Source organism: Scyliorhinus canicula, chromosome 24 (assembly GCF_902713615.1).
Source record: "Scyliorhinus canicula chromosome 24, sScyCan1.1, whole genome shotgun sequence".
Classification (NCBI taxonomy): Eukaryota; Metazoa; Chordata; class Chondrichthyes; order Carcharhiniformes; family Scyliorhinidae; genus Scyliorhinus; species Scyliorhinus canicula.
Genome location: NC_052169.1, coordinates 4167842 through 4178323, shown reverse-complemented (window position 1 = coordinate 4178323; position 10482 = coordinate 4167842). Strand labels below are relative to the sequence as shown.

The window sequence follows — 10482 nt, the reverse complement described above, 5'->3', positions numbered from 1 at the left end:
CACTGGTAGCGTCAGTTACCATTCATATTGAGATTTTTCACCATCAGATGACACTTCTTTGGTTACAGCTTTTTGTAGTAGAGAACATTTCTTGACAAAAGTAAGCCCAATCATGCTCCAATATTTCCATAATTTAAAAAAAAAATCCTCCTTCCAAGTTTTCCGTCCTCAATTGTTACTTGATTAAGAACCCTATTGAACAGTAGAAGGGAAGAGGCAAGATGGCCATGTTTAAAAGTCATGGTAACAAACTTGGAATTAAACTCCCTTTAGATTGGAAGTGAATGGGAAAACTGTGGGAAATTAGGTGCTGAAATAGGACAAATTAAGCGACAACCGCATGATAGAAGCCTTAATTTCAACACATTGAGATTGTAGAGGGGAGGAATATTGTGTAGAACAATCTAGTTGGTGTTGGAGGAACACAACAGGAAATTTCAGAGCAATGACCGCAATAGTATCAATGAACTAGACAAGGTTGCAACGGAGAGAATTTGGTTACATTATACATGTGTAATAGGTGTTGTATTGCCTACTCCCATTCCTGTTCCTTATGTTGTTTACATGCATAAAAAATAATTCTTAGAAATGTGAATCAGAACTTGTGAAATTATATTACATCATTCAAATACGACCATTTTGCAAATTGCTGAAATCAATAGAAAAAGGGCAACGTTGCAAATCAGCACTTAAAATATTGGACTTGTTCCTTTAATTCTACCAGTTAAACGCTCCATGTGGCACATTCTGAGGTTAACACGAGATTAATTACAATTTGTGCTATGATTAAAGGATGGGCTTGCAGACCATGAAGGTACAACAGACAAGAGCTTTATTGGAAAGATGTTTACTCAACACTCTGTCAAGATCGTTTGCCCGCGCAGCCGATGGCGTCATCAATAAGTCACACGATGGGACTCTTAAATTGACCTTGTTCCAAATAGGAACAAATATGAATACACAACACTACTGTTTGTGGGAGTTCCTTCAGTTTAATTCTTTTTCTGGTGTCTCAGGGAGGGGTCACGTTATGACCGGACCAGAGACCAACAGGAAACGTTTACCATTCATCAGTTTACTTTTCTGAAACAATGATTTGTTTGCGGCACAGTGGTTAGCACTGCTGCCTCACAGCTCCAGGGGCCCGGGTTCAATTCCAGTCTTGGGTGACTGTGCGGAGTCTGCACGTTCTCCCCGTATCTGCATGGGTTTCCTCTGGGTGCTCCGGTTTCCACCCACAGTCCAAAGATGTGCAGGTTAGGTGGATTGGCTATGCTAAATTGCCCTTAGTGTCCAAAAGGTTAGGTGAGGTTATTGGGTTACAGGGTGGGGCTCTTTCAGGAGGGTTGATGCAGATTCAAAGGGATGAATGGCCTCCTTTTGCACTGTCGGGAGTCTATGGATGTCCTTAAATGTCTTTTGAAGCTGCATCATGAAACTTCTCTGCATACAAAATTGATGCTGTTTGTGATTATTAGCGATGTGAGGGCAAACGTGGTAAAAATAACCTCCCAACGGTGATGGTCTTGGCTCGCGTATGAAGAATTAGGTCTTTGCTAAGATAATGGAGGGCAGCCATGTCCAGTAGGAGCAGTCTGGAGGGTCAATATTTAAGCTGCACCAGGTCAGTGGTAACACGCTCCACTGTGTCAGAAGGTTGTGGGCCCAAGCTTCACTCTGGAGCCTTAAGCACAGATTCCAGGCTGACACATTAGTGCAGTACTGGGGGGGGGGGGGGGAAGGGGGGGGACTCATCTGCCCGAGGTGCCATCTTTTCAGTGGGCCATAATAAAACCAGGCATAATATCCATACAATTGAACAGCCTGCTTGCGCACACACACACACTGGAAGAAATGAAAAGCCCCAAATGTCAGATGTCAACCTCAATCCAGTATGCAGAAACATGTATTTTTAAATAGATTTATTACACATTATGTACATAAACACACAGATAAGCAGTTCAGTGACACAATCTCAGTTTCCAAGGCTAACAGTATTTCTATACAGGTGAAATTTCACAGCTTTGGAAACAAACTTTCAAGTATCACCAATAATAAATATTGGCAGTACTTAAATCACATCTTAATGTAAGCTGCAATAGTCCGATTCAAAAAGGTCAACATTTTTGGCATTAACCGAAGTAGCTAACAGTTTACCAGATTTAAGTAAATTGGACGGAATTGGGAAAGGAATGCAAAACAATATACAAGGATGGGAGCTGGGAAATGGAATTAGAAAGAGTTCTTCAGTTGAAGAGTACTGGCGGGATGGAGCAAGTTGCCTTTACTGCCATGTTGTAATTTATGATACTATATATTTTTTAATTCCAAGATATCCCTTTATAGTTGGTACAAGCAAGAAATTTAGCACACTGGACGTTAATATCAGGAAGAATAAGATTTCATGTATTTATGTGATTTGACTACAGTCAGAATAATAGTTGAGGGGGGTTACAATTAGGCACAGGTCCCCGCAAAGGTTCTAGCTCCTGAAATGTGTCCGGATTGATCCTGCTGTAAAATATGTCGGTGCAGAATGTATTCATTCCTCCCCTTGCTGTCACCGTGACGTGGTGGGGAGGCTCCAGTGCCTGAGCGATCCTGAGATCTATGTCAGCTCTGGCTCCTGCGCAGTCTAACCGAGCTGAACGGGTCTCAGCGAAACACGTCTGACAAAAAACAACAACTGGTCCTCCAGTTTGGCAGTTAGGCCGAGGGCCAACGATCCCACCCTGTAAAAATATCAAGTTACAGAAACGGCAAAAAGCAGCCTCATGTACCTCAAGGAATGAAGAGGATAAGTAAGACTGTATTAATTAGGCTTTGCTGTAAACCTCTTGTATTAACCCCCTACCTCAATCTTTTCGTCACCATGCTCAACACGGTAGCACAGTGGTTAGCACTGTTGCTTCACAGCACCAGGGTCCCAGGTTTGATTCCCAGCTTGGGTCACTGTCTGTGTGGAGTCTGTACGTTCCTGTGTCTGTGTGGGTTTCCTCTGGGTGCTCCGGTTTCTTCCCACAAGCTTCATTGTGAAGGGGATTGAGTTTAAAAGTAGAGAGGTAATGTTGCAGTTGTACAAGGTGCTGGTGAGGCCACACCTGGAGTAGTGTGTGCAGTTTTGGTCTCCACACTTGAGAAAGGATGTGCTAGCACAAGAGGGGGTGCAGAGGAGGTTCACTAGGCTGATTCCGGAGTTGATGGGGTTATCGTATGAGGAGAGGCTGAGTAGATTGGGATTATATTCACTGTAATTCAGAAGGTTGAGGGGGGATCTAATAGAAACATATACAATTTTGAAGGGAATGGATAAGATAGAAGTAGAAAGGATGTTTCCACTGGTAGGTGAAAGTAGGACAAGAGGGCATAGCCTCAAGATTAGGGGGAGCAGATTTAGGACTGAATCAAGGAGGAACTTCTTCACTCAGAGGGTGGTTAAAGTATGGAATTCCCTACCGAAAGGAGTAGCAGACGCTACTTCATTTAATATATTTAAAGATAGGGTAGATGTTTTTTTGAAAAATAAAGGAATTACAGGATATGGCGAGAATGCGGGTAAGTGGTTCTGAGACCACAAATAGATCAGCCATGATCTTATAGAATGGCGGAGCAGGCTCGAAGGGCCGGACGGTCTACTTCTGCTCCTAGTTCTTATGTCTTGAAAGACGTGCTTGTTAGGTAATTTGGACAATCTGAATTCTTCCTGTGTGTACCCGAACAGACGCCGGAGTGTGGCGACTAAGGGCTTTTCACAATAACTTCATTGCAGTGTTAATATAAGCCACTTGTGACAATCATAAATATTATTCTTATTTTTTCAATTGGTTTAAGTACGAGAAGCAAGAGACAGGAGTTAGTGACTGCAGGGGAAGATAAGGAAGAATTGGGGATGTAAAAGATGCTTTCAGTGAATAGTTTAATCCATGGGATTTGTTAAATAAATGCACTCCATCATAATGCACTATCACAAATATTTACAGCGATTTCAGGTGTTTTCAGGGCAAAAGACTTCTAAACCTTACAGATTATGCAGCTTTGGTATAAAGTAAAACTAAATTACATTAAGATGGGCGCACCACATTCACAGTGCAGCTCCTGTGCAGAAATTGTAACATTTTCTCACAATAATGACATTGTAAATCATCTTCAATCTTTAATCGGCACCATATTCCATACCACAAGGCCAAATGTTTCATTTGAGATTCTCCATCAGAAAAGCAAGCAACCCAATGCAGAATATTAACCTATTTTACTTCCTCTTTCAGGCGTAGAACTTCTGTGAACCTAGATTCCCAGTATTCCTGGTTCTCCCTTTCATCTCTGTAGACATTCACTCCTATTTCAATACTTGATCCTCCACAAACATAAGTCCGGTTCTCTAAATCCACTCCATTCAGAAATTGGCGAGGTGTCATTGATAAAGTCGCGAACGTTGTTTACATTCCTGCATGCCCGTGGGGCTGGTCATTGGTGGAGTGATGTGGAATTTCCAATTATCCCTGTCATTATCTCATTGCTATCTGTGGGAGCTTGCTGTGCACAAGCTAACTGGCACACCTGTCTAAGAGGCAATGGTGACTACACTGTGAATTTGCTCATTGGCTGTGCTTTGCTCCGGGGATGGGACAGGCACTGCAGGAGAACAATGTTATCCTTTCCCACCCGCAAAAACTGTCCCAACGCGATGTGAATCCAGTTCTGGTCTTTGCTAATGCCTCATTAGCGAGAATACATTCTGACCTCCCCGAATAATATATCCAGGCAAATTCCTCTGCCGAGCAATCAAGAGAAGGATTTCAACAGATCCAGCTCACATTTGCACAGCCATTTTACAGGATTGGTACCTCAAATAATATTGGCCGCAGATGAAGTTAAATCTCAAAAAGTGCCACAGTTTCTTCAGGTATCAGAGACCCCCCCCCCCCCCCCCCCCCCCCCCCCCCCCCCCCCCCCCCCCCCCCCCCCCCCCCCCAACCCTATTTTTGTTATCAGACTCCAGTCAGTGAGGTTACGGCGAGGTGGAGGCTAGTCTCTCGGCTGGATTTAATTTTGTTTCAGCTCTCTTGTAGCGCTCTTACGGAGGAAGCTGGTGCCCTTTCATGACTCTAGCAGAGATTCCAGCATGCGGAAACTGTTTGTGATGGCCGTGGTCACAAAAACAAACTTGTATCCTGTGGGAAAGATAGAATCAACAGATTTGGTTGTCGTCAAACGTAATCGCCTTCTTGACAAGCAAGCACGCGAGATGCCGTTCTGGTTCCCTCCCTCTTATTCTGAAGCCTTTGAGTCACGTTTGAGTGAAGTCCCAGCCACGTGGGTCTAAAATGTTCTTTGTTTTGTTCAAATTAATATTATTAAAGTTGTAGCGTAGCTACAAAGAACATGCAGGCTTTCTACTAAATCAAAGTCAATTTATCTACACCACGCTATAAATTGGGAATTAAGTATGCCGAAAAAGCTAAGTATTAGATCAAATAAATACAACACACACTGAAAACCACGACCGTCTCCAAACCCTTTCTCCTAACTCACTCCCCAAGATCACGTGGGCCACCGTGTGGGTTGTGGGATGTACTCTTACTCCATCTGGTGGCTGGATGCTGTAATTACACACTATTCTACATGATCGTTCATATATCCAAAGCTGATATACTAGATATCCACAGCTGATACACACGCACACACACACTTCTCTTGTCCAGGAGTAGTAATCACAGAATAATACAGAGCAACACACTTTGCGCACTGTACTGGTGTCACTATTTGGTGGAGCTATTCATTCACCCCCCCCCCCCCCTGCTCTTTCCCACTACCCTCCATCTTCTTCCCCTTCAAATATTTATCCAATTCACTTTTCAATATTATTGAATCAGTTTCCACTGACATTTCAGATACAGGAACTCAATGCATTAAAACAAAGTTTGCCCATGCTGCCTCTCGTTCTTTCACAAATCATCTAAAATCTATCCCCTGGAAAGCTGCACTTCCTCCCAGTGGAACCAGCTACTGCATCACCCTGACTGCTGAAATCAATTAACTGAGATCAGGCCAGTGAATTTGGGGCCTCCTGCTCCTTATAGCAGCGACACACTCCCAAATAAGCCACCAGGACAGCTCAGCCATTGGTCGTGTATCGAGGTTTGAAATCTTTTTCTTTTAAATCTACAGTTTCCATTTCCCCATTACAGAGCCGCAACCTGCCTTCATTACAATTAAGGGGCAATTTATCGCGTCCAATCCAGCTACCCTGCACATCTTTTTGGGTTGTGGGGGTGAGACCCACGCAGAGAATGTGCAAACTCCACATGGACAGTGACCCAGAGCCGGGAGTGAACCTGGGACCTCAGCGCCGTGAGGCAGCAGTGCTAACCACTGCGCCACCGTACCGCCCGGGTACTCGGCGGCTTGAGGCAGCAGTGCTAACCACTGCACCGCCAGGCCGCCCGGGTCCTCGGCGCCTTGAGGCAGCAGTGCTAACCACTGCACCACCGTGCTGCCCGGGTACTCGGCGACGCGAGGCAGCAGTGCTAACCACTGCACCACCGTGCTGCCCGGGTAGTCGGCGACGCGAGGCAGCAGTGCTAACCACTGCGCCGCTGGGCTGCCCGGGTAGTCGGCGACGCGAGGCAGCAGTGCTAACCACTGCACCGCTGGGCTGCCCGGGTACTCTACGATGTGAGGCAGCAGTGCTAACCACTGCACCGCTGGGCTGCCCGGGTACTCTACGATGTGAGGCAGCAGTGCTAACCACTGCACCGCTGGGCTGCCCGGGTAGTCGGCGACGCGAGGCAGCAGTGCTAACCACTGCACCACCGTGCTGCCCGGGTAGTCGGCGACGCGAGGCAGCAGTGCTAACCACTGCACCGCTGGGCTGCCCGGGTACTCTACGATGTGAGGCAGCAGTGCTAACCACTGCACCGCTGGGCTGCCCGGGTACTCGGCGATGTGAGGCAGCAGTGCTAACCACTGCGCTGCCGGCCCACCCTTAAATACACTTTTAACAACAAAAAGTGCTGGGAATACTCCTCAGGTTGGGCAACATCTGTGCGGATATAAATGTCTCAATGATCCGCCATCAGAATTTAGTTTCTCTCCAGATGCTGCCCAACCTGCTCAGCATTTCCTGTTTATATTTCAGATTTCCAGTGTCTGCAGTATTTTGCTTTGGTAAGACACATTTAAAACACAGCCTCACAGGAACAGTCATGGGATAACGTCGATGGAAAAAGCGGAGGGGCTGGTGGAATTATTGACACCAGATGACCGTCGTTACCTTTCTCTTTGCCCAGGAACCTCAGTGCTGCAATTTCCGAGAATGTGCAGCCTCCGAGAAACACCACCAGAATCACTCTCTGCGCACTGCTACATTGTCCCGCATCTGTGGACCTTTCTAGAATTAAAAAAAACACACGGACAGCACTTCAGACACAGAGCAGCAGCCTCCTGGGGTTAGGTCAGAAGACATTGAAGTGCCCCGTCCATCTCCGACGTCGAACAGTTCCCCAAGAGCTGCCACTTGCGAGTATTTTGCACCAGTGACGGATTCTTTATGCACATATCTCAACAGATAATCGTAACACGTTGTGCTCTTGTCACGGGAATGGAATCCAGCCCTCATCCAGTCACAACCACTCCGTGGCTGCGCTCATACACGGGGGATTATGAAGGAGCCGAAGGGCTTTCGATACCCATGAATTTGTGCTGCAGCATCAGCCCGTGGCACCTTCAGAAAGCAGACGAGACCAATACGAGGGAAACAGAAGCAAACACAATGGCTTCAGGCACTCTGGAGGGAACACCCCCACACAATTAGATTACGGACCCGAGCAATTCAGAAACTTACCCACGGTGATAAATTCGTTATTGTTTAGTAACCGCGACACCTCTTCCATTCCTGCCCAGCCATCACGCTCCAGCACCTGACGGATCACAAAGAGACGTCACACTGAACGTGGGGCAGCGAGAGAGGAACAACCTGCATTGATATAGCTCCTGACAAAGGGCTTTGACAAAGAGTCAGCAGACTCGAAACGTTAGCTCTTTTATCTCCCTACAGATGCTGCCAGACTTGCTGACATTTTCCAGCATTTTCCCTTTCGTTTGGTGTAGCTCTTGCATCACAACAAAGAAAACCCCCATGGGTCACGAGTGTTATTGCTGTGCACCGTCGGTGATCAGGAGGGTTAGTACAGCGCGCTGTGATCAGACACATTAGCACGGTGTACCAAGTTCGATTGGCATCTAGTGCTGTTCACTGGCAGTGTGATCTCACCAAAGAAAGGTTTTCCTGACAACGCATGCTTGCTATTACGATTAGTCAAAATCCGGGGAATATATTTATGCCCTACAAACTAAACCAATTTATTCCGCGACAATCAAAGAAATAAAGAAAAGGGGAGGCCACAGTTATTACTACGAAGATTCTCACCTGTAAATATATATGTTAATTGTGTTTTTTTTTTCTCTCTCTAACAATTTGTAATTTGTTCAATATAAAACATGAAAACTGAATAAAAAACATTTATATAAAAAAAAAGAAATAAAGTTAAATATTTCAAAACATGCAGCTTCTTGCGAGTTTAATTAAATAGGGCAACAGTTCTGTTTGACCTTCCATGCCTATAAACACAAAATGGATTTATTCACCTTGCTCTGTAGATCGATGGATTGTGTTAAGACTGCACAGAACCCACCTGTTCTATAATCTTGCAGCTCAGTGGAACATATGCACCGCTGAATACATAGGCCATGTCCCGTGGCACCTTCAGATCATACTCTTCCTCAGTGCGGGGAATCTGGAAAGGGACAGAAGATGCTGAGTGCTATGGTGCAGGAAACAAGACGGGTGAAGAAGGGACACAGTGGAAAGCATACCTCAGCCACATTCTGTTAACTCAATGTTATTCCAATTGTGCAACACCTACTCAAAGCTATTTCCCTGCCTGGTTGATGCTCTGTATCTACCAAGCTGAAAAAATAAATATTTTTATTTAGACCTTCCATCTCACTGAGGAGGCTTTAGGTCAATTCCCGGCCATCAACCTGCTCTGAAAACTCTGCTCACATTTTGACAGCGCGACAGATTCCACCACAGCAACACAGACAATTCACAATATTGCAAATCAAACAACCCACTGCATTCACATTCTGAAAAAAAAAAATCAATTTGCTTTGTCTCCCAATGGATCTTTTGAAAAAAATCCCAGATCTGGATCTGCACCTTCGCCAAAAAGCAATCAGTTCTTCCTTGGGCCATACCTTGTGTACCAAGCTTGGTTGAAATCCATGCATTAGATTTTTGAGATGTACTGCTTACAAACAGACTAAGAAGTCTTACAACACCAGGTTAAAGTCCAACAGGTTTGTTTCAAACACGAGCTTTCGGAGCACGGCTCCTTCTTCAGGTGAATCAGCCGTGCTCCGAAAGCTCGTGTTTGAAACAAACCTGTTGGACTTTAACCTGGTGTTGTAAGACTTCTTACTGTGCTCACCCCAGTCCAACGCCGGCATCTCCACATCATACAAACAGACTAACAGAGGAAAATAAACATTCCCTCTGTCCACCTTCAGTAGCAGAACTAATCATGGACGATTACAGCTCAGATAGAGGCCATTCGGCCCATTGAATCTGGGTAAGTAAAATATTGCGGATGCTGAAATCTGAAACAAGAACAGACAAAGTTTGAAAAACCCAGCAGGAAATCCAGACAGGTATTGCAGGACCCGCTGGGTTTGTCAAGCATTCTCTGATCTTGTTCCATAATGGACACAGTTAATAATAATATAATAATCGCTTATTGTCACAAGTAGGCTTCAATGAAGTTACTGTGAAAAGCCCCTAGTGGCCACATTCCGGCGCCTGTTCGGGGAGGCCAGTACGGGAATTGAACCCTATCCAGTGAAACATCAGGGGAGCTTAGGCTCTTCATTATAAATGTTGTCCCAAGTTATTTTTTTAAATTCAGAGTACCCAATAATTTTTTACAATTAAGGGGCAATTTAGCGTGGTCAATCCACCTACCCTGCAAATCTTTGGGTTGTGGGGGCGAGACCCACGCAGTCACGGGGAGAATGTGCAAACTCCTCACGGACAGTAACCCGGGGCCGGGAAATGTTGTCCGAAGGCCGGGAAATGTTGTCCGAAGTTATTGTACTATTTCTTTCAGTGCTTACCAGATTCAGCCGTTTACTCAAAGCTCTGAAATGGCTTTTTCTGGCCAGAGATGAAAAGGCATCGGTCAACTTCCCTGAAAATACATGATTCACAACATTTGCAGTACTGTAAATGTATCACTGTTCCCTTCACTGTCACAAAATTCTGGAATTCCCTACCTAACAACTGCAAGCGGTTCAAGAAGGCAGCTCACCACCACCTTCTGAAGGGCAACTAGGGGGTAAGCAATAAATGCTGGCCTAACCAGCGACGCCCACATCTTGTACACTAATTAAAAAATTATTTTTAACTACATAACATCACCAGGG

At 45.2% G+C, this 10482-nt stretch overlaps 1 protein-coding gene across 1 annotated transcript in view; it reads right to left on the bottom strand.

The window, feature by feature from the left end:
• Positions 1–3821: 3821 nt before the first annotated feature.
• Positions 3822–10482, bottom strand: part of vps33b (VPS33B late endosome and lysosome associated) — a 35311-nt gene continuing 28650 nt past the window's right edge. Inside the window, 6 exon segments of the mRNA XM_038784272.1 lie at positions 3822–4921; positions 4974–5171; positions 7274–7390; positions 7844–7919; positions 8694–8795; positions 10174–10247. Coding sequence (XP_038640200.1) covers positions 5098–5171; positions 7274–7390; positions 7844–7919; positions 8694–8795; positions 10174–10247 — 443 coding nt within the window. The 3' untranslated portion in view covers positions 3822–4921; positions 4974–5097.